The sequence below is a fragment of the Rutidosis leptorrhynchoides genome, chromosome 8, assembly GCF_046630445.1.
Source record: "Rutidosis leptorrhynchoides isolate AG116_Rl617_1_P2 chromosome 8, CSIRO_AGI_Rlap_v1, whole genome shotgun sequence".
Taxonomy (NCBI): Eukaryota; Viridiplantae; Streptophyta; class Magnoliopsida; order Asterales; family Asteraceae; genus Rutidosis; species Rutidosis leptorrhynchoides.
The window spans coordinates 16,568,954-16,592,907 of NC_092340.1; the positions used below are offsets into that span (position 1 = coordinate 16,568,954).

The window sequence follows — 23,954 nt, forward strand, 5'->3', positions numbered from 1 at the left end:
ATGACACGCATATATATACATATACACTTTACCACCCCATCTTGCTCCACAATCGTCGTACATCGCTCGTTTGACACGATTTGCACCCGTAATAATGGTAGCTAGTCATTGCTACGCGAGCACGTCGCATTAACTCATTAGTACAACGTCTATCTCGCTCGATGATTACAACTACAACACAAAACAATTAGTGCAAGGTTAAATCACATAAACCTAAGCATTAACAATTCCCGATCCGACCCGAAGTCCTACAAGTTCCGCATAAAGCGCACACACAATAAAGTCTAAGTCTAGGCACCTATCTAAAGTCGCCTAAATCCCTTAGACCATGCTCTGATACCACTTGAAACAACCCAACCCGAATTCCATACGATAATTTTTTTTTTTTAAATAATACACATTTACGCGCCAATTAAATATGTAAGCCATTCCACAAGTTCCATTTAAACGTACAACAATTTAAATGTTTACAAAAGGCACGAAGGCCATTAATTAAGTTTAATACAAGTTCGACCCACTACAAATGATAGTTTATAATCCAAACGACACTTCGAGCATGGTTTGGGACTAAACTACCCAAAACGTTAGGCCAACTTCAAAGCTCCAACAAAACATCATCAAGGGACACCTAATGCCCGATAACCCCTTTGCCCTTATCCACACCTGCATCTAAAAAGATATACAACGAGAGGGGTAAGCTAATGCTTAGTGAATGCAATAATTATACATGTTCATATATAACCTACTTATTTGCAACCACTTACGCAACCCCGCATACAAGCTAGCAATACGACAACCATGCAAACATCATGCATAAACTACTATCCACAATTCACAAGAAGCTAGCAACACCAATATATAGTTCAATATTAAATATGCTAATACCAAATTCACACAACCATGGTTAACCAATAGTAAAAGGAATGGTACTCGAATTTCTCATCGGTGTTCATAACAACCGTTAGTTTACAAAACATATATCACCAACCCTTGGACAACACATATCCGTTCATAAGATTGTTAGTGTATAACACATATATCACCAACTTGGACAACACATATCCATTTATAACACCGTTAGCGTACAACACATATATTACTAACTTGGACAACACATATCCGTTCATAAATCGTTAGTGTACAACACATATATCACTAACTAGGACAACACATATCCTTACGTACAAATAAACACATCATATACGTAAAAGTATACTTATTCCACTCACCTTGACACAAGGATGATGATTAAGCACGTCCGAACTTCAAGGCAATGTACCTAATTCATTAAGTACACATTCAATCACACAACTAATGAAATTAACCACAATACTTACACTTGAGCATTTAATGACCCAATTTGCATTAAATGACTCAACTACACCACAACCGCCCATAAATGACCAAGACTCATATTAAATCACTAAGGCTAGTGATTTAAATTCTACTAAGATCATCTAACATAACTTAGGGTAATTCATACCCAATTAGGTCAACTAGTACTCATTTGACCCATTTTAAATACTTAGACTCACAATCGAGTCAAACTTACCCATTAACAATTCTTTCATCAATTTGAAAGTGTATTAGTGACTAACAACACCATTTAACACTTACAACCTCAAATCATAAGACCAAACCCTAGGTTATGGCTATTAGGGTTTACTTTCAACAATCTAACCCAAAATCCACCCATTTAACCCTCAAATGGGTCACACAAATTCCAAATGAACAAACCCTAGCATAAACCAATTAAAACTCAAAACATAGAGTTAAAACTTACCAACACTATCCACTTGTAGCTAAGGACAAGGAGAACAACTTTAATTCTTGCTCCAAAGATCAACTCTCAATCTTTCACTCTCAAATCTCACTTTTAATCCAAATGGGTTTTATGTTTTGGAAGAGAAAATGGAAAGAAAAGAGAAAAGAAAATGAATTAAATGGATAAGTGGTGGAGATTTAATGCTCCCATCAGATCTACACGTCAAATTACCAAATTGCCCCTTAAAATTACTTAAAATGGGCTAAGTCCGAAATCTGTCCAGCAGGATTGTCGCGGCGCGGCTCTATTTGTCGCGGCGCGACGTATAAAGGGAAATCCGACCCTTCTTAGCAGGCCTCCTGACTTCAGTTTTGCTTGAGATGCCGCGGCGCGGCGAACAACGTGCACAAGTGATCTATTTAAACCCCTTCCTGACTCTGGTTTGCGTTTATTGTCGCGGCGCGACTATGGTCATCGCGGCGCAGCTTAAGGCTGCACCTGACCAGCTCGACAACCTTAAACAAATTTCCGATTTAATTAATTTGTACATTCCATTCCCGGTTCCTATATCCACCTAGCCTTCAACAATAGTCTCACAAGACTTAACGCTATCAAAACCCATGTATATACTTGTACATGCACACATTCTCAAATATATATATATCTACACATACATCTATACATTTACACATAAACTAACGGGTTACAAACGTACTAATGATTAAGTATGTACCTTTAGATATGTACGGGAAAAACGGGATGTTACACAAACCCACTTACAATAAACGAAAATAATTGATGTATATGAAGAAACTAGCAAAAATGATAAAGACAAGTGAATTTAATGAGGTTATATGTAATCACGAATGATTACTCTAATCCCCAGCCACCAAAGAGAGTTCTTTTATTGATAAATTTTGTGGATACATGTATTAGTTACAATAAAATACTTTAATAGGCAAAACTCAACAAGGAAATAGCTTTGGGAACAAGAAAACACGTTTTTTTGGAAACTTCCCCGTCAGTCCCAAGCCGCGCCGCGCCTCCAAGGCAAAATCCGAAACAGAATTTTTTTTTCTTCCTTTTCACGTTTCGCAAATTTTTGTTTAACTCTTTTCGGACTCCAACAGGTGGTTTAGTCCTCTGGTATCTAGTTGATCTGATGTAAAAAGTTATGAAACTAACACAATCAAACTTATATATTGAAACTTAAAATTTTCAATTTGAAATGGATTTATAAACAAATATTGTATCATTTAACTTAAAAAAAGTTACGTATTCACCAGGTCAACCCCTTTTCAAAACAAAAGATAAAAAGTCAATTATGATTTTCATCCCAATTCCCCAATCACAATTAGTCAAAATTAGGGTTAGGGTTTTACAGTAGTCTTGTCTCTGTCCTTCATCACATTCTACTAACATGGCTTCTGAAGAGATCTCTTTAGTCCTCTCACACTGTCCAAATAACCACCCGCAGCTCCTCTTCCAAGACGATTCCATCTCACCATTCCGCCGCAATCCACCGCAACACCCCCACCATCTCACCGTAAACACAATTAACAACAACAGTAACAATGATAGAACCACGCGTGAGCTAACTGGTTTTATCGAGCATCAAAACCGACACTATCAACCACAATCCACTACTGAATTCCGCTCCGAAACCGGCCCGGTTTATGACCGTGGTAGCCATGGCTGGGAGCCCAGAAATGGGCCGCATTCAAGTTCTGATGGATCCGATAGCGATGATAATGATAATGATAATGATGAAGATGAAAAAAGTAACGTTAGTAAAAATAGCATTCATGAAAAAAATGGTAATGGAAAAAGGAATAATATTTCTTCAACCGGTAAGTTTGAATTTAGACGCTGTGTTCGGTTAAGTTCATTTTCACAGTTTACTGGATCATTTATAATCTGGAGAGACCAGTATTTCTAGGTTTAACTACAAACGAGCTTATTAGGTTCAGCTTATAGCTTATTCAAATTCAAAAGATCATATTAATTGCTTTTCCAAATTTGAAGTCCTGAAATTAAATTATCTGATATTGTGACATTGAAGATAACTGTTATGGTGCCAGGTATTGATGTGAGATCGAGTTCGACTGAGAGTCAGTTGCAAACACAGTTATGTCAGTACCAGAATGCTATAACAGTTGCAGACCCAGGCGGTGAATTGTACTACTCTCAGCATATTAATGGGGTGGAGGGTTCAGGAAGTGGTATTAAAGATGTGTTGATTGATAATGGTTGTGGATTTAGTGGACGAAAAGATGTTTCGAGTTCTAGTGGATCAGGGGATTCCTTGAGGACGATACTCTCGGATCCGTTGACGTAAGTTCAAGCAAGTTCTTTTCTGTTTTTGTGGTCATTGTATCAGTATTCAGTATATTTGGTGATGCATCATTATGGTTTTATGTTTGTGCAGAGGTGTTCTTATGGATGATGCTATGATATTACCTTGCGGCCATTCTTTTGGTAGCAGTGGAATGCAATATGTTATGAGGGTGGTGAGTGGTGCAAACCTTGATATTATGATTTTAGTTATTGGTCCTTGAATCCTGTTATTATGCTTCATTGGCTTTCTTTACTTTTTGTTTCTCTAGCATACATTTTTGACATGTACAAATATCATTGAATAGGCTATGGTTATGTTAGGAGGTTTCATTATTACATATATCAGTCATTAATCGCTGAAATAAATACTTTCTAAATTATGTACTTACTTTATTATTTGTTCAATACATTTCCAGAGAGCATGCTACACATGTTCACAGCCTGTATCGGAAGGATCAGTTGCTCCAAATCTATGTAAGGAATTTATCTATTATGTTTATAATGTATTAAATCTACTACTTCATTTTTAATTACTCCATAAATGCTTAAATTTATCTACTTTTCTGCTATACAGGGTTTATTTGAATATCTATACATATAGTGATTAACATGCACTAAAATATTGAGTATAAAGAATCTGAATCTGTCAAATTCGGCAGTATATCCATATATATTTTTCTTCAAGTCTGTTTGTTTGTGTAGCTCTGCAAACCGCCGTTCAAGCATTCCGTAGGGAAGAAGAGTTGCAAATTTACCGTGTCTCTAAAAGAAGAAACATATCAGACAAGGTTTATATCGATATATTTCAAAGATTGTTATTCGCGAGAAACCAATCATGAATTCCTGATGTAATTCAAGTGTTCTTGGCTCATGCAGGATAGAAGTACGTATGGTGATATAGCTTTCGCAGACCAATCTAGGGGCCGCGGCGTTCAATTTCCATTTTGTGTGACTGAACGCGTAATTATCAAGGTTATTATTAAATTTGCTTTTTTAGTTCCATTTATTGTATTTAATTTATTTAATGTATAGCTTCTGATATTTAAGATTTTGTTCCAGGGTAATAAAAGGACGCCTCCCCGCTTTGTTGGTCGTGAAGCCGTTGTAATGACTCAGTGCTTAAACGGATGGTTAGTATCTTTTCCATTGTCTATAGCTTACATAGTTGTTCCTGTTAGTTTTATATTTGTTTCATGAGAAATTCAGTATTTAAATATCTATTATCTATTCAAACTTATAAAAAACCTGCCATCGGTTAATCTGAGACCATTGATAATGGTAATAATTGGATATATCTTTTATATCTGTTGCACACAGGTGTGTTGTGAAGACGCTTGATAATGCGGAAAGTGTTAAACTACAATATCGGTCTCTAGCGAAAGTTCAAGATTCTCAGTCCTCAAACATAGCTTCAAGTAAGATATCGACACCAAATTGGCTCTAGCAAGTCTCCTATTCGGGACACAACTTGACCCTTGGTGGGTGTATGATATATAGTAATAGATATATAGATATATATCGCCCCTTTCAGTTTTGCTGTGTTTATATAAATCTAGATGTGCAGTTCGAATGTAGTAATATACAGGTGCTGATATTTTAGAAAGTTTTTGATACCAAAAGTTAATGAAATATGATATTGTAAGAGTTACTTATATGAAGACATTGCTTCCTTTTAAATCCCTGTGTATACAACTAGGTTTTAGTGAAAATTATTAAAATTACAAATTTATACGTTAATTTTTTTTCCATTTTCAGGTTCGAAACAAAATTGACACTAATATGATATGCTTTAACAATTAAGCATCCAAATACTGGTTTATTTATACTGTAATTTACATCTAAAACTGTACAAGATTCAATCAAGTTTCATTCTACCAGCCAACCACTTTTCAACTGCGAGAATGCAGATTCAGTTAAATTCTTCACCTTCATCAAACAATAATGACTGCAAATAAACCCTAATCCATCAACGCTACTCGTTTTCAACAAATAACATGCCGATTTACATCCATCTTTTTCGTTAACTTTACCTTGAACCAACAATCCAAATGCCCTAGTTCCACCTTCTCTATTCATCTCTTCTACAAGTATAATTGCATCCGGTGAACACGATCTCTCCTTGATCACAGTCGGCCACCTTTCACTTTTCACAGCCTTCTCAGTTATCACCTCACCATTATCATATATATAAACTAGTAACGGTGCTTGTGTTATATTCTTCATAATTTCCTTAACAGAACATCGAACCCACTCCTCAAATTTGTCCGTACCATCATCACTAAAATGTATCTCATCATTTACAATATTGTTAACCGGCGCTTGATCTGCAACTATAGAAGACGGAAATTGATCTGATATAACTGCTTTCGCAGCATACATTCTTGGATACCGGATTTTAGAATCAAGGTTAAGGTTTGAGAGAGAATGAAAGCGGTTAAGTGCTGAAATTGAATCCTCGCCTTTGTCGACGAATGCAGGGGCAGTAGACTTGCTAAGTGAGTAACGATCACCGGAACATGCCATCGCTTATCGTGAAATTTAATCTCGGTTGCTTGTATGTAGAGGAATCATAAAAACAATGCTTTTTTAGACGTTTTGTTATAACATGGCAATTTAACTGGAAAAATGACCTCAAACTGACAAGCCAAATAACAAACGGAATCTACATTTTTGGAAAATTACTCAATATTTAATAGTTAACAATCCGTAACTACGAAGCCCATAAATGGCCCATTTTGAGTAGTATCGATAACCATTTAAAGCCCAAAAAGTTTTTTAAAGTACCCATCGGGTCATAAAAGAGTCAACCCGAATTACCAAATGAGATCCAGATTCCGGACGTCCCCCTTATTCTGCTTCAGACAAGCAAACAAACTGAAAAAACACATACATTCACGATTTTATAGAGAGTATAAGAAAGTGAAGAAGAAGAAAACTATACGCAACTGTATTCAAAATGCAAGATTCTTCAAAACCGAAAAATGCGCCACCGTTTCCGTTTAGGCCGTCTCATCACCGGCGAGCACATTCCGAGATGAACTTCCGGTTACCGGACGATCTAGATCTAGCTTCAGATCCGTACGACGGACCTTCTGGAAGCTTCGAAGAATTCGGAGCTGAAGAAGACCTGTTTTCTACTTATATGGATATTGAGAAGCTCGGATCTAGCTTGAACGACGACGCCGTTTTGAATAATAATGCTGGTGGAGGTGACGGAGACGGCGTTGACGGAGATAAGAGTAATAGTAGACCTAGACATAGGCATAGTAATTCGGTTGATAATTCAAGTTTTTTAAATGAAAGTATTGAAGCTAAGAAAGCAATGGCTCCTGAAAAACTTGCTGAATTGTGGACACTTGATCCGAAACGAGCTAAGAGGTAATATTAGTAATTTGATGTGGATCTTTACACAAATTAATGCCTTAATTTGATATAATTGAGCTTACTTCAATTATGATAGCTTAAGCTTACATTTGAATTTCGGTTTTTGAAATTTTGTATTAGCCACTAGGTGAATCATAATTCGTTGAATTTATCTGTTAATAGGTACATATGTGTAGTTAAGATTTAAATGAATCTATTTAAATGTAGCAGAAGACTTTGTGACGATTATATAGTGCTTTTCCTTCCCAAATCTACGGATTAGTAGCTTTATTGCATTAAGTTAGTCCGTTTTGTTGTGAAAGCATAAATTGATACAGAGAACTTATGGTAGCTTAATAAAAAATGGTCCAATTGATAGGATAAGTGGTGAAGGGTCATCAGTAAACCTTCCCTAAGAGAAATGGTGCATTTCATGATTTAGTTCATTTAAAACATTGAGTATTGAGAGATTTAGATTATCTAGTTCCTTATAATATACAGGATTTTGGCAAATCGACAATCCGCCGCGCGTTCGAAAGAGAGGAAGGCGCGTTATATGTCTGAACTTGAGAGGAAAGTTCAGACCCTGCAAACTGAAACAACCACCCTTTCAGCACAACTGACATTGTTCCAGGTCAATATTTAAACCTTCCATTTATGTAAATTTGTTCAATTCTCCATCGCATTAATTACGCCTTTCTATAATGAAAGTTAAACGAACTTCAACTTGATAAGTATGCGTGTAACTTTGTATTCACTCGTTTAAACATGCTCAGTTGTATGGCCTTTAGTTTTGAAGTTTTTATTTCTTTATACAGAGAGATACGACTGGCTTGTCTTCTGAAAAAACAGAACTTAAGCTTCGGTTACAAGCTATGGAACAACAAGCTCGTTTACGTGACGGTAAAGTTCCTAAAAACATTCCTATTTTTCTTTGATTTGTGTACTACCATGCTCAAATTTTGATTGTAAAACTTTTGAAGATTTGAATTCCCAATAACGATCCAACAAAATGATCCAACTCTTTGTAAATACAGCTCTAAATGAAGCACTGAAACAAGAAGTTGAAAATCTAAGAATAGCAACAGGAGAAATAGCAAGGTGTTCAGATGGTTACAATTTTGGGATGCACCAAGTTCCCTACAACCAATCAAACTTCTTTGCGAACCATCAACAGTCTGAGCAACAGCAATACCAAAACACGCACCTGTCCAATATGTCAAACAACCACCACCAACACCATCAATTTGAAACACTACAACAGGACCCACTTGGCCGATTTCAGGGGCTTGATATAAGTAACAGAGTTAATCCTCATCTTGTTAAATCTGAAGGCCCTTCAATCTCAGCCAGTGAAAGCAGCAGCACATTTTGATTCCCATTGTTTTCTACATTTGTTTTCCTTTAAATTCTTTTAATTGTTCATAGACCAACACCTTGTTAGTGCTTAAAACACCATTTTATTTTTAATTATTTATTTTTAACAATTTCCTCTGTGGAATCCAAGATTGTTCTTTATTGTCTTGATGGTGTATTATTTCATCTTTTCAACTAATCACAAAGATATCTGGTAATTGCAATACAGTTTGTAATTCCATATCGTTTGTTATGTTATTTTTTTGTTTGTTTTCTGTTATGTGCGGGTTCAGTTGCGATCCAACTATAAGTTTTAGAAAACAACATAACAACATTGCACACAAGGTTATCCCCGACCTTGAAATATACTCAAGATCGCCTTTCGCATTCGCATGCGGGGGAGGAGGGTTTTACCGGCCATGCGCTCGGAGTGATACGGGTTTCCTCTAGGGCAGCAGTTGGGGACAGGTTATGCAACTGCGAAAGATGATCGCGTGAGTGATTTAGTCGTCCAGGGTGATCCCAAACTGCTGTTTAATAAAAAAAAAGTTTTAGAAAAATAAGAGATAATATGGCAATGTACCTGGACCTAGAGGGTGGCCTAATTGACTATGTTAGCTCAGTCACATGATATGGTCCATTGAGACTGAACCATTATAAATGCACATGACACAGTAGTAGCACTAGCATCTCTAACATTGATGTGAAGGTTGCACCTTTATTAAAACTTCAAGTGGGGCTGTATGTGTCTCTGGTTAGTTGCAAATATACACACCATGTTAATAACTACCCCTTGATGGCTATTGTTTCTTGTTTCCCCCACAATATGTCGTTATTTGATTTTTCTTGTCCACTGGACCGTTTTCAGCTCCACCTTAATATTATCCATATCATTTTCTATTTTCCCTTTTTATATAATAATATTAACGTATAAACATATGAAGTTTTTCTTTTGCTCAGTTATTAGGGAATGACGATTATTTTTTATTTAGATGTGTGCGCCCTAAGCAGTGGCGGAACAAGGATTCGTTTTCACTGGGGCGAAAAAATATTTAGAACTGTAGCAATTTTTTTGGGCAAAATATGGAGGTTTGGGAGAAAAAATCGAGGTTTTTAGGCAAAATATGGAGGTTTTTGGGCAAAATTTGAATGTTTTGAGGTATAATTTAAAGATTTTTGAGCAAAATTTGAAGATTTTGAGGCAAAATATATAGATTTTGGGTCCAAAAAAAATATTCACACGGGGCAAAGTCGAAAAGTACAAAAATTTTCCACTAAAATTTCAAAATCGACTAGGGGCGGACGCTCCACCCTGCCCTCACTTAAGTCCGCCCCTGGCCCTAAGTCCCTAACCGAGTTATCTCATATTCACTTCTACCCTTCCTTTGTCACTCCAATATGTACCAGCAGTGATGATTAAATTTGAGACTTTTTATGAGAATATCATGATGCAAACAACTAAGTTGTCTTGCGATAGTTCTTTTCTTATGATATAAAAAACACCAAATAGCTCAATTCATGTACCTATGTTCTATATCATTTTTATAATATAAAAAAAATTTCGAGCAATTTAATGATTTTACATTAAAGTGAAACATTTTGTAAATTTTGGTGGTATCTTAAAAGTCACAACATAGACATCTTTGGTGTTCATAATGTGCTCAGTTGTACATTAAGGCTTTTCTAATGAGTTAAGGATAAGTTGTGAAATTGTTTTTCCCGTATATCAACTTGTAAAAGTACCGTCCTTTGAAATGAGTAATCTGGATGATTTGTGAAAAATATAATTCCACTTTTCCCGTAGGTTATTACATATCCAATAATAATCACATATACAAATTTTACTAGCAACATATTTTGAGGTGGTAAAAAAAAAGCTAATGCCAGTAGCACGATGGTTTAGTTAGGTCGTGTACATCAGAATAAAAATACTATCATCCCCATTACTTTGTAGCATTGAAAACTTTATCCGTTACTTTTTAAAAAATAATTTTCTTTTATAGTTTCGTCATATTGTCTAATATTCATTATGTGATGTCTCAAGTTAATTTAAAATACTTGTTACAAAAAATAATAATAATAATAATAAAATAAAATCATAATTACATAATTGCATCCGAGTAAACAATGAAAAACGACATTCTTCAATTCTCAAATGGTAAAACGACATTCTTGCCTTTCCTATTAATATTGATCAATTTTTTACTCTAAAGTACAAAAAGATACGCTGAAACGAAATTATAATCTGACCTTCCTAATCATTTAATTTAATTTTGCAACAGAATCTAATAATATAATCGACACACGTAACGGGACCTCTATATTCACATTTTATATTTTATCTATCGTGAACCAAAACAGTGTTATAAGAGTGACATATGCACTACTGGACAACTCTATACATAAGGTTTACTCGCTTACGAGTACTCTTTGAAAATTAACGAAAACCAAATTATCAATCGTATTGATAAACCGACACACGAGATAATGATCGTTATCTTTTAACTAATTATTCTATTATTGCACTAACGATCTTTATTTTTAAAGAAGTTGCAAATGCATGTTCTAATCTACGAAAATTAACACGTCACAAAGTATAAAAGTGATTAAATGTTGATAATTACTACTCCGTATTACGCACAGTTTTTGTCAATAAAACTAAGTTTCATAGTACCATAATTACGACCGGTAGTTTAATGCATGTTTATATCATTGTGTAGTCTAGTTCAAGTTCTGATTTTAATTCTTCATAAAGCAACATTGTTGGTCCTGTTATAAACAATATTAGTCATTTTTGTGATAATTACATTTCACATGCTACAATATAAATTATGGGCTTATATAATGTGTCTGTGCCTGTTTGTAATGAAAAAGTGTGGTTATGGATTAAATTACAGAGCTCTATGTGACTATGCATGTTCCGATAACAATGAATTACACGATTTTTTTTTTGTTATGTTAACCGGTTAGACCGATCAGCTAGAAGATCAGTTTTGCGATATCAAAAACTACTATTGTAAGTAATTTATAAAACATGTCGAAAATCATGAAATTGGATTTTACATGCTACCAAATTATGATACTTCAAACCCTATTTGAATTACAACCGAACTATTAGTTAAATGGTAAAAAGCTTCAGTTAGTTTTGAACATGTATCCTTGAAATAATAGGCGCATGTTCATGTAAGACCCTGTTTCTGTTCCAGTGCAATGGGACGCCGTCCCACAATCCGGACGACGTCATACCCTTTGAAACTGGACGCCGTCCAAATGTGCTGACGGGCCAGCTGTTTTATTTTGTTTTAAAAAGGGAAATTTTGGTAAATTCACTTGGGTGTCGATTTGGAGCCCTCAAAACTGATCTACATCCCATTTGTGAAACACATTTCATCCACACAAACACTCTCATCCAATTCTAGAGAGAGAGAGAATTGAGAGAGAGAGAGAGAGAGAGAGAGAGATTGATTTGGAGAAGAAGGAGTTGGATTCTCACCAAAGCTCGGATTTTAAAGTTGTTCATCTCGCTCCTAGCTACGTTTTGGTTGTTGTGGTAAGTTCTAACTCCGAATTTCATTGTTTGATTTGATATTCAAAGTTAGGGTTTGAACTTAAATTGTTGATAAACCCATTTAAACTCATGAAGTGAGTTTAGTGATGTTAGTAATCGGGTTTTTGGGTTGGTTGATGTTTTGGTCAAGTTCAAGACTTATAAACGGGCTAATCACTTGGTTTAGTGACTTTGGATGTGTTGAAACACATTTGGGTGTATTTTGGTTGACTAATTTTGAAATGGGTCGAAATTAGGGTTTGGTGTCAATTTGGGTAGGATAAATGTTTAACACTTGAGATTGAGTAAAATATGGTGTTAGAACATAATCGCTAGTTAATTGTGATTATGAGTGATTTGGGCTAGTTTTGACTTGGTCAAAGTGAAGTATGTGCAAATGGGTCGAAATTGCACTTATGGTGTTTTGGGCATAAGCTAGAGTGTTTAGCTTATTTGTTTGTGAATTATCTAGGTGATTCACATTTGGACGATTAGGAGCTCAAGCGGGAGTTGCCTTTCTTGTAATCGAGGTGAGTGGAATATTTTATACATGTATGTATGTAGTTTATCTACTCGTGTGCGATGTGGGTCTTTGGTGCCACATCGTGAGTATCATGTTGGTATGTGTCACGAGACGGTGACTTATTTGTTGGTATGATGGGATGAGAACTACAAGTCGTTAGTGTCTCGATTGGTTATTCACAAGTCGGTGACACCTAATGGTGATTCACTAGTCGGTAACACCATATGTCGGGAAGTGATTCACAAGTCGGTGACACTTCATAGTGTTTCACAAGTCGATGACACTTAGTGGTGCTTCACAAGTCGGTGACACCACATGGCGTTCACAAGTCGGTGACCCATAGGTATTGGTGGGTAGTTCATAAGTCGGTGACACCCTTTGGTGATTCACAAGTCGGTGACACCTTATGATGATTCACAAGTCGGTGACATCACACGAGTGTGACTCGACATTATTGGCCGACTACAAGGCGGTAGTGCTATAGCGGGAATGGCTGGTATGTTTATGCATTGTATTGATTTAGTATATCATTGTGTTGAGTTATATACTAACGTTGTTGATAGTTGTATGTGGTATTGCTAGATTGCTTATACGCTCCTATACGTGTTATGTGTTGGGGTATGCGTGTAGGTAAATAATATATTGTAACACCGGCCAATTTTTTTTTTTTTATATATACACAGCGGAAGACTTTATTAACAAACACAATATAAGTCACGTCATTACGTTTAAGTTTACACAACGGTGTTACGTTATCACAAAACATTATTTATACAAAAGTCCTCATCAGAGTTGGGTTGTCAAACATGTTATCTGCTGTATCACCCATCCCGACTAGCAGTACCTAAACCTGCAAGGGGGGAAACATGTGGAGGATTAGCGCACCGCTAAGTGAATGGAATCTATCTAACAGATATAGCTTAAGTCACACACAAGCTATATACATCAACAATACCTGCTAACTACCAACTAGCATACAAAAGACAATACGAGGATCGGCGGCTTGTACGAGCACACGACTCCCAGCTGATCGGGCCTGAGTCTACCGATAGTCCCTGCTACTCAATTCACAGTATAGTTATCCAGATGCAGGGGATGCATCATTCACACTATACTCTACAATCAGTAGCCTATGGACCCAACCTCCCCTAGGCACGGTTGACCTCATACGGACTCTAACCTCTCCTAGGCACGGTCTCGAGTCCCAGTCTCCCTAGGCCCGACTGGTGCCATTCACACAGTGTACACATAATTCACATACAACATCAGGCAAACGATATTATTCTATCATGGCAATTCCTACACTATGCATGGTAAAAGAGTCAACCACAGTAGCATGATATGCTACTTAAACTCTATCCGTAGATAGACCCACTCACCAATTACCAGCAACTGCTCAGTTATTATTTCTGAGCTTCCTCCTTGTCCTTTTCTCCTGAGAACAGCAACAACCAAGTTAGAATAGTGTTCCCATCAAGATTAGACACACTGACAGCGAATTATAGCAAATTAGTAAAAATTTGCGTCCGCTAAAATTTTCATGCTTAACACTTATGCACTTTCAAAATTTACATCATGAACACTAAAATACAAACGGGCAGCATAACTGCTAGAATTCCACACTTAGTAAGAATTTCACTGCCTAAGACCATCGGTCGATGGTCCCATCCATCGGCCGATCGTCAACACACCATCGGTTGATGGTCTCCCCCAATCGGTCGATCGTCAAAATTACATCCGCTGGTCAGAAATCATACACCATCAGTCGATGGTCTCGTCCATCGGCCGATCGTCCTCACCATCGGTCGATGGTCAACGACCATCGGCCGAAGGTAGTTCATCAGCTGCAACAGCAGCAAAGTGACGGGTTTCAACCCAAAATCACCAAATCTCGACTTTGGACACGTTTTTGACCTCAAAACTGGTTACATCTTTTACACTAGACATTTAGAAACATAAACCCACAACTTTTATGCACAAACAACAACAAATTGAACCAATTTTACACAAAACCCCATTTTAACAAAAACTAACTTAAAACACCCATTTTGACACTGATTTGATCACGAAATTAAACAAACTTTACCTTGTTAGAATCACAACAACACAAGGAATGATTTGACACTAAAATCAAGCTTCAATTCGAGATCAAATGATTTAGGGTTGAGATGAAGATGGTGAAGTTTAGGTTAGGTGAATGTGTGAGTGAGAGGAAAGTTCAGGAAACCTCAAGAAAAGAGCTGGTCACTAGCTTATATTTGTGTTAAAACACAATACCCCATCACACACGGGTATTTACCACTTATCTGATATCTTTCGCACAAGATTAGGTAACCCAAACGAGGTCCAATTAAAATAAACAAACATGTTCTGGGACCCTTATCACAAACTGGACACAACACAAATATAATAAAACACTAATTAAATAATTAAAATAAAAGCACTTAAGACTAAGCACAAACTCTTAGGGCAAAATAGACAACTTACAATTAGCCCGGGTTTCAGTCTGTTACATATATGTACGTGTATAAATGTTTTACTCACTAAGCAATTAACTTACCCTCTCGTTGTTTACATTTTTAGGTTCGGAAGCGGATTTGGCAAGAGTATGCTAGGGATTTTGATGGTTATCCTTGTTGTGCTTGCTTGGATTACTTTTGGATTCGGCCTAGAATTGGGTAGTTTATCCCCAAACATCATGCTCGTAATTTGTTTGGAAATTAAACTCGTATGGTCGAAACTCGTATTTTTGTATGTATTTCGTAAAGCGGCCGATGTGGGCCCGATGTCGTAAAACTTGCTTAATAGTGAAAACTTCTTAGTTTTACTTAATATGAAGTGTTGTGATATTTCATTTCGTTTAAAAGTGTCGGGAAACGTGTTTTCCGTTCGCGTAAAATGGGCATTTTGGACAGCAGCTGGAAGACCATTTGGACGCCGTCCAGATTGCTTGGACGCTGTCCTGGCCTTCACAACTGGACGCCGTCCAGATGGACTGGTTATAAAAAAAAAAATAAGTTTTCGGTTGGATAACGGGTTGGGTAGTTACAGTTCAAATCATGGGGATGGGAGTTTTCTCCAAGGTTGTGCCTCTGGTATCCTTCATTCTGTGCGGGTCAAACAGGTAATCTAAAGCATACCGGGTACGCTTTGCGTGATGGATGCGGAGAGTTTCTTCCTAACGGGTGTGTGAGTGGCAAATGAGAGGATTCAATGCCAAAATTATCGTTCTAAAAAAAAACCCCTATTTGAATAAGGATTTGAATCCTCAACATGTTCTAGAGTTTTTATTTACAAGAAAAAGAAAGGAATTGAAAAGAAAATTTTAAAATTGGTGTTCTTGAGTTTTTTAAGGAGGAAAAATGAAAGAATTGAAAAGAAAATTATGGCTAATTTTTTCTCCTACAATTCCTTTAAAATTGGAAAGATTGATTTCTTATAATGATATAACTACGATATATTACAATAAAACACGTCAATCTAAATAGACATGAATATGGATGAATAAAAATTAAATGGATATATTTTAATATTTTCATGTTATATTTGGTTTTGCTATAATACATTTTTGTTTTCATCGCGTATTAAGAAATATTATAGCATTTTTAAAATATCCAATGGATATCGATTAGCCCTGTTGGATATAGATATGGACTGATGAAAATCATATTAAATAGATATGAATATGGATGAATAAAAACTAAATGAATATTGAATTTTTTTTTTTTGTAGATATTGAAGATTTGTTGGTTCTTCTCTTATGATTTGATTTTCTTTTTGTCTTAGTTTTTATTTGTAGCGTAAGTCTTACGGGTTTTTTTTGTTAGTTATTGTAGTTTGTATTCGTAGTTAGGCTTTATGTGTGGTTTTGCTAGGTCTTGGCTCGATCCAAGTTAGCTTTGTTCCTTGTGTGTTGGTAGTATTGTTTTGGTTCGCTTAATTTGGGCGAGTCATGGTCAATATCGGTTATGTATCTCATCTCGAAGGGTTCTTTCACTTTTGGTGAAAGACCCAGGTTCTATATAAGTTTATTTGTTTTCTGAAAAAATAAATATGGATATAAATACGGCATCACTCGATTCATATCCAATTCACTGTTATCTCTGCCTTAAGATTACATTTAAGCATATCATATTTAAGTTTACAAAATTTATTTAATTAGTTACAAAGTATAAATACTCATTTTTTAGGTATCGACTTTTCTTACATAGTTTTGATAGTATTATTATTAATGGAAGATTTGAGTTAAAAATATGAAATTAAAGTATATATGAAATAATTAAGCGTAGCTCTTACGACTACGTTTATCAATATGTTGTCTATTTTTAGTCAATTATAACAATAAGCTTTATTACTATACTATCTATTAGACAAAAATGATAAATGGTAACTATGAGCGTTTTAGTCTTTTCAACTTTCTTTTTTCTTTCTAAATGATAAATTTTAAGGTTTCAGTTTTAAAAATAAACTTTTAACTCTCACTTTCAATTATAAGTTTCACCTCCTCCTATAAATTTCATTTTCAACTCCAATTACTTTCTTTCAAATACACCCTTTAAATCTCATCTTCAACTCCAATTACTTTCTCTCAAATACACCCTTAGTGTGATTTTAATCAACAAATCAAACTACCTCTTGTATATGAAATAAGTAAATAATAACCAACAATAAATAATACGGAAAAAAAAAAAAAAAAACAAAACAAAAAAAAACAACGGATGAGAGAAAACGGAAATGAAAGAAACAATTAAAAAATTGCATGTGCTGGTGGGTCATCAATTTGGTAGCTCAATTGGAACAACCGCATGTTCAATGCAACCTAAATCATCATAAATTATGTAACAATTATATAACTATTAATATTTGCATCTACTATTTCTAACAATTTTGTGACATCAAATCAAATCAGTCCTGAAAAAAAAAAGTCCTTTAACAATCTACTGAAATCTAAAACAAGGTGAAAAAAAAAATTCTTAAACTCTAAAGAATAATATAATAATATAAACACTTTAAAAAAGGATTTTGAACATTTTTAATGTTAGTGGACTTTGATTTCTTATTTTATTTGTGTCTTTGATTGTTTTTTATTTGTCTATTGTGTTTCGCTTTCGCTGATACATTTGTGTTTTTCTAGTTCTCATGTTTTTCATACCTTCGATTATTTGAGTCACTAAAAACGTTGTACTCAAACGGTCGATCACCTTGTTCTCCCTCCGAACCTCCCCCAACTAACATCTCCAAAACTTTTTGCCCACTAAAAACGTTTTACTTGGCCGTGCACTTGGATCGGTTTCAAGGTTTAAGAGTCCATCCTTTTCTAAAACCAATTGGTGATAGAGGGACTTCCCCTTTGACTTATATGCATACATTTGTTTTTGTCCATTACCGATGTGGGATAACTTCCCAACAATCCCCCTCACATCGAGGCGTGGAACGGTTGTAGAGATGGCGGCAAGAAGAAGGTCTGACTCAATCTCTTTGTAGCGACGGCGGCACACTCATGGAGGCCTGACTCGGACTCGCATTGTAAAACCGTTTGCCTGAGCTCTGATACCATGACAGAATTAATAAATTGTATAGCCAAACAACATGTTTAACATATAAGCCTAAGAGTCCATGCTTTTCTAAAACCAATTGGTGAGAGATGGACTTCCCCTTTGACTTATATGGATACATTTGTTTTTGTCCATTACCGATGTGGGATAACTTCCCAACAGTTTTCTCCCAGGCAGCGATGGGGGCGGGGTTTGTAGTGACCCGAACTTTTTCATGTATATATATATTAATTGAGATTGATATTTACATGATTAAATGTTTCCAACATGTTAAGCAATCAAACTTGTTAAGACTTGATTAATTGAAATATGTTTCATATAGACAATTGACCACCCAAATTGACCGGTGATTCACGAACGTTAAAACTTGTAAAAACTATATGATGACATATATATGGATATATATATAGTTAACATGATACTATGATAAGTAAACATATCATTAAGTATATTAACAATGAACTACATATGTAAAAATAAGACTACTAACTTAATGATTTTTAAACGAGACATATATGTAACGATTATCGTTGTAAAGACATTTAATGTATATATATCATATTAAGAGATATTCATACATGATAATATCATGATAATATAATAATTTAAAATCTCATTTGATATTATAAACATTGGGTTAACAACATTTAACAAGATCGTTAACCTAAAGGTTTCAAAACAACACTTACATGTAACGACTAACGATGACTTAACGACTCAGTTAAAATGTATATACATGCAGTGTTTTAATATGTATTTATACACTTTTGAAAGACTTCAATACACTTATCTAAATACTTCTACTTAACAAAAATGCTTACAATTACATCCTCGTTCAGTTTCATCAACAATTCTACTCGTATGCACCCGTATTCGTACTCGTACAATACACAGCTTTTAGATGTATGTACTATTGGTATATACACTCCAATGATCAGCTCTTAGCAGCCCATGTGAGTCACCTAACACATGTGGGAACCATCATTTGACAACTAGCATGAAATATCTCATAAAATAACAAAAATATGAGTAATCATTCATGACTTATTTACATGAAAACAAAATTACATATCCTTTATATCTAATCCATACACCAACGACCAAAAACACCTACAAACACTTTCATTCTTCAATTTTCTTCATCTAATTGATCTCTCTCAAGTTCTATCTTCAAGTTCTAAGTGTTCTTCATAAATTCTACAAGTTCTAGTTACATAAAATCAAGAATACTTTCAAGTTTGCTAGCTCACTTCCAAATCTTGTAAGGTGATCATCCAACCTCAATAAATCTTTGTTTCTTACAGTAGGTTATCATTCTAATACAAGGTAATAATCATATTCAAACTTTAGTTCAATTTCTATAACTATAACAATCTTATTTCAAGTGATGATCTTACTTGAACTTGTTTTCGTGTCATGATTCTGCTCCAAGAACTTCGAGCCATCCAAGGATCCGTTGAAGCTAGATCCATTTTTCTCTTTTCCAGTAGGTTTATCCAAGGAACTTAAGGTAGTAATGATGTTCATAACATCATTCGATTCATACATATAAAGCTATCTTATTCGAAGGTTTAAACTTGTAATCACTAGAACATAGTTTAGTTAATTCTAAACTTGTTCGCAAACAAAAGTCAATCCTTCTAACTTGACTTTTAAAATAAACTAAACACATGTTCTATATCTATATGATATGCTAACTTAATTATTTAAAACCTGGAAACACGAAAAACATCGTAAAACCGGATTTACGCCGTCGTAGTAACACCGCGGGCTGTTTTGGGTTAGTTAATTAAAAACTATGATAAACTTTGATTTAAAAGTTGTTATTCTGAGAAAATGATTTTTATTATGAACATGAAACTATATCAAAAAATTATGGTTAAACTCAAAGTGGAAGTATGTTTTCTAAAATGGTCATCTAGACGTCGTTCTTTCGACTGAAATGACTACCTTTACAAAAACGACTTGTAACTTATTTTTACGACTATAAACCTATACTTTTTCTGTTTAGATTCATAAAATAGAGTTCAATATGAAATCATAGCAATTTGATTCACTCAAAACGGATCTAAAATGAAGAAGTTATGGGTAAAACAAGATTGGATAATTTTTCTCATTTTAGCTACGTGAAAATTGGTAACAAATCTATTACAACCATAATTTAATCAACTTGTATTGTATATTATGTAATCTTGAGATACCATAGACACGTATACAATGTTTCGACCTATCATATCGACACATCTATATATATTTCGGAACAACCATAGACACTCTATATGTGAATGTTGGAGTTAGCTATACAGGGTTGAGGTTGATTCCAAAATATATATAGTTTGAGTTGTGATCAATACTGAGATACGTATACACTGGGTCGTGGATTGATTCAAGATAATATTTATCGATTTATTTCTGTACATCTAACTGTGGACAACTAGTTGTAGGTTACTAACGAGGACAGCTGACTTAATAAACTTAAAACACCAAAATATATTAAAAGTGTTGTAAATATATTTTGAACATACTTTGATATATATGTATATATTGTTATAGGTTCGTGAATCAACCAGTGGCCAAGTCTTACTTCCCGACGAAGTAAAAATCTGTGAAAATGAGTTATAGTCCCACTTTTAAAATCTAATATTTTTGGGATGAGAATACATGCAGGTTTTATAAATGATTTACAAAATAGACACAAGTACGTGAAACTACATTCTATGGTTGAATTAGCGAAATCGAATATGCCCCTTTTATTAAGTCTGGTAATCTAAGAATTAGGGAACAGACACCCTAATTGACGTGAATCCTAAAGATAGATCTATTGGGCCTAACAAACCCCATCCAAAGTACCGGATGCTTTAGTACTTCGAAATTTATATCATATCCGAAGGGTGTCCCGGAATGATGGGGATATTCTTATATATGCATCTTGTTAATGTCGGTTACCAGGTGTTCACCATATGAATGATTTTTATCTCTATGTATGGGATGTGTATTGAAATATGAAATCTTGTGGTCTATTGTTACGATTTGATATAAATAGGTTAAACCTATAACTCACCAACATTTTTGTTGACGTTTAAAGCATGTTTATTCTCAGATGAATACTAAGAGCTTCCGCTGTTGCATACTAAAATAAGGACAAGATTTGGAGTCCATGTTTGTATGATATTGTGTAAAAACTGCATTCAAGAAACTGATTTCGATGTAACATATTTGTATTGTAAACCATTATGTAATGGTTGTGTGTAAACAAGATATTTTAGATTATCATTATTTGATAATCTACGTAAAGCTTTTTAAACCTTTATTTATGAAATAAAGGTTATGGTTTGTTTTAAAAATGAATGCAGTCTTTGAAAAACGTCTCATATAGAGGTCAAAACCTCGCAACGAAATCAATTAATATGGAACGTTTTTAACCAATAAGAACGGGACATTTCAGGATTATTATCGCTGCATCGGCATAGTTGAAACGAGAGATGGTCGCAACGGGTGGTTTAGTCCTCTCGGGTGATCCCAATCGGTGTCCAGAAAAAAAGAAAGCAAAAGAGTTGTACATTTGTTTATATGAGTAAACGGGAAGCTAAGATGTTTCCGTTTAACATGGTTATCTCATACGTAGTAACTGTTTATATTCATTTTCTTAACTACCCAAGTTGTGTCGTAAGTTTTGAACCTAAACTCTTTTTTTTTTCTTTTTTTTTTTAATATATCACATTATCATCACCGAAATATGTGAGGGTTGTTTTTTTTTAGTGAGTTATGTGATTATTATAGTATTATAGTTGATTCAACATATGCTAAAATTGTCACTTTCTAGTGGGAACGGGCCCTTCTCTTTTTGCCCCTTCTAACTTCCCTATATAAGTTAGTTAGTTCCATCCCCTCCATATTGCACCAATATTCTTCACTAAATCTTTCAATCTCAATAATGGCACTTTCTGTTCCCACCATTGTTTCTATACTTGTATTCTCCTTCAATCTTGTCTATGGAGGTTGGGAAAACGCCCATGCCACCTTTTATGGCGGCGGAGACGCTACAGGAACAATGGGTACGTTAAAAAAACAAATTATTAACAGAGAATAAAATTAATTAAAATGTTGTAATGACTTATTTTATTTGTGTTGTAGGTGGTGCTTGTGGATATGGCAATTTGTATAGTCAAGGATATGGAACAAACACGGCTGCATTAAGTACCGCTCTTTTTAACAATGGGCTAAGTTGTGGGTCTTGTTACGAAATGAGATGTAACGACGACCCTAGATGGTGCTTACCCGGTTCCATAGTTGTGACCGCGACTAATTTTTGCCCACCTAATCCTAGCCAGTCTAACGATAATGGCGGATGGTGCAACCCACCCCTCCAACATTTTGATTTGGCTGAGCCAGCTTTCTTGCAAATTGCACAATATCGAGCAGGAATTGTACCCGTTTCCTTCCAAAGGTATTGTACAAGCCAAATGTACAACATGTTTATTACTTTTACCCATGTGGCATTGTGACATTTTAACGTGTGATATTAATAGTAATAAATTTTGTACATTTTGTTATAGGGTGCCTTGTAACAAGAAAGGGGAAGTGAGGTTTACAATAAACGGTCATTCGTATTTTAATTTGGTTTTGATCACCAACGTTGGAGGTGCAGGGGATGTGCACTCGGTTTCAATCAAAGGGTCAAAAACCGGGTGGCAACCCATGTCGCGAAACTGGGGGCAAAACTGGCAAAGCAACTCATATTTAAATGGACAAACCCTTTCGTTTCAAGTTACAACTAGTGACGGAAGAACCATCACTAGCTATGATGTGGCACCTTTTAATTGGCAATTTGGTCAGACGTTTCAAGGTGGACAATTTTAAATTTTGTTTGTTTGAAACAAAAGATATAAAGGGTTAGATTTGAACTTTAAAGTTAAAAATTATACTCACATTTAAAAAAAAAAAATTGTATATGTGTAATATTGTGAGATTTGGGGTGTGATTGAGAGCACTGTGGCTCTATTGCTGAGGTAGCTAGTTGACAGTTAGCACCCGCTTAGAACTGTATTTGAAATTTAGTGTTATTACCGTTTTGCCCCTGTTAAAGGGAAATATACCTTATACCTTATTTGGATTAAAAGGTATATTTATATGTATTTGTCATAAAAGTTTGTAATGTCTCATTATAGGTGCAAATACAAAATTCGTTTGCTAGTAGCTCACTTGCTCTTTGTTCTCTTTTATTCCTTCTTGCACTTTTATCATTATATCATACATATATATGTTACATGTATGTATGTACCGTAAAATTATGATTTTATTGCATTTAAAAATTCAATATTATTCCCTTATTGCTAGTAGCTTCTATATAATAACCAATTTTCGTGCTTATAATAGTTATACCATAAATAAATGATACATTTAGTTTTTTAGAAGGTGTTGATCTGTACATTATCATATTTAATCCTACATCACCATATAATTTAAGCCATATTTAATAATATATAATATAGCTAAAATTAATAACAT

At 34.9% G+C, this 23,954-nt stretch overlaps 3 protein-coding genes across 3 annotated transcripts; all 3 read left to right on the forward strand.

Annotated features, from left to right (window-relative positions):
- The first annotated feature begins 3,105 nt into the window (after positions 1-3,105).
- On the forward strand, positions 3,106-5,726 carry LOC139862694 (U-box domain-containing protein 62-like). The gene is made up of 8 exons (XM_071851318.1): positions 3,106-3,615; positions 3,847-4,099; positions 4,194-4,275; positions 4,519-4,576; positions 4,805-4,890; positions 4,979-5,074; positions 5,162-5,232; positions 5,420-5,726. The coding sequence occupies exons 1-8, from the start codon at positions 3,186-3,188 to the stop codon at positions 5,544-5,546; spliced, it is 1,203 nt and encodes a 400-aa protein (XP_071707419.1). The 5' UTR covers positions 3,106-3,185; the 3' UTR covers positions 5,547-5,726.
- A 1,227-nt stretch (positions 5,727-6,953) lies between these two features.
- On the forward strand, positions 6,954-9,027 carry LOC139862459 (transcription factor RF2b-like). The gene is made up of 4 exons (XM_071851064.1): positions 6,954-7,480; positions 7,967-8,099; positions 8,284-8,368; positions 8,503-9,027. The coding sequence occupies exons 1-4, from the start codon at positions 7,059-7,061 to the stop codon at positions 8,838-8,840; spliced, it is 978 nt and encodes a 325-aa protein (XP_071707165.1). The 5' UTR covers positions 6,954-7,058; the 3' UTR covers positions 8,841-9,027.
- A 13,327-nt stretch (positions 9,028-22,354) lies between these two features.
- Positions 22,355-23,642, forward strand: LOC139861898 (expansin-A8-like). The gene is made up of 3 exons (XM_071850426.1): positions 22,355-22,501; positions 22,581-22,893; positions 23,003-23,642. The coding sequence occupies exons 1-3, from the start codon at positions 22,381-22,383 to the stop codon at positions 23,304-23,306; spliced, it is 738 nt and encodes a 245-aa protein (XP_071706527.1). The 5' UTR covers positions 22,355-22,380; the 3' UTR covers positions 23,307-23,642.
- The last annotated feature ends 312 nt before the right edge of the window (positions 23,643-23,954 follow it).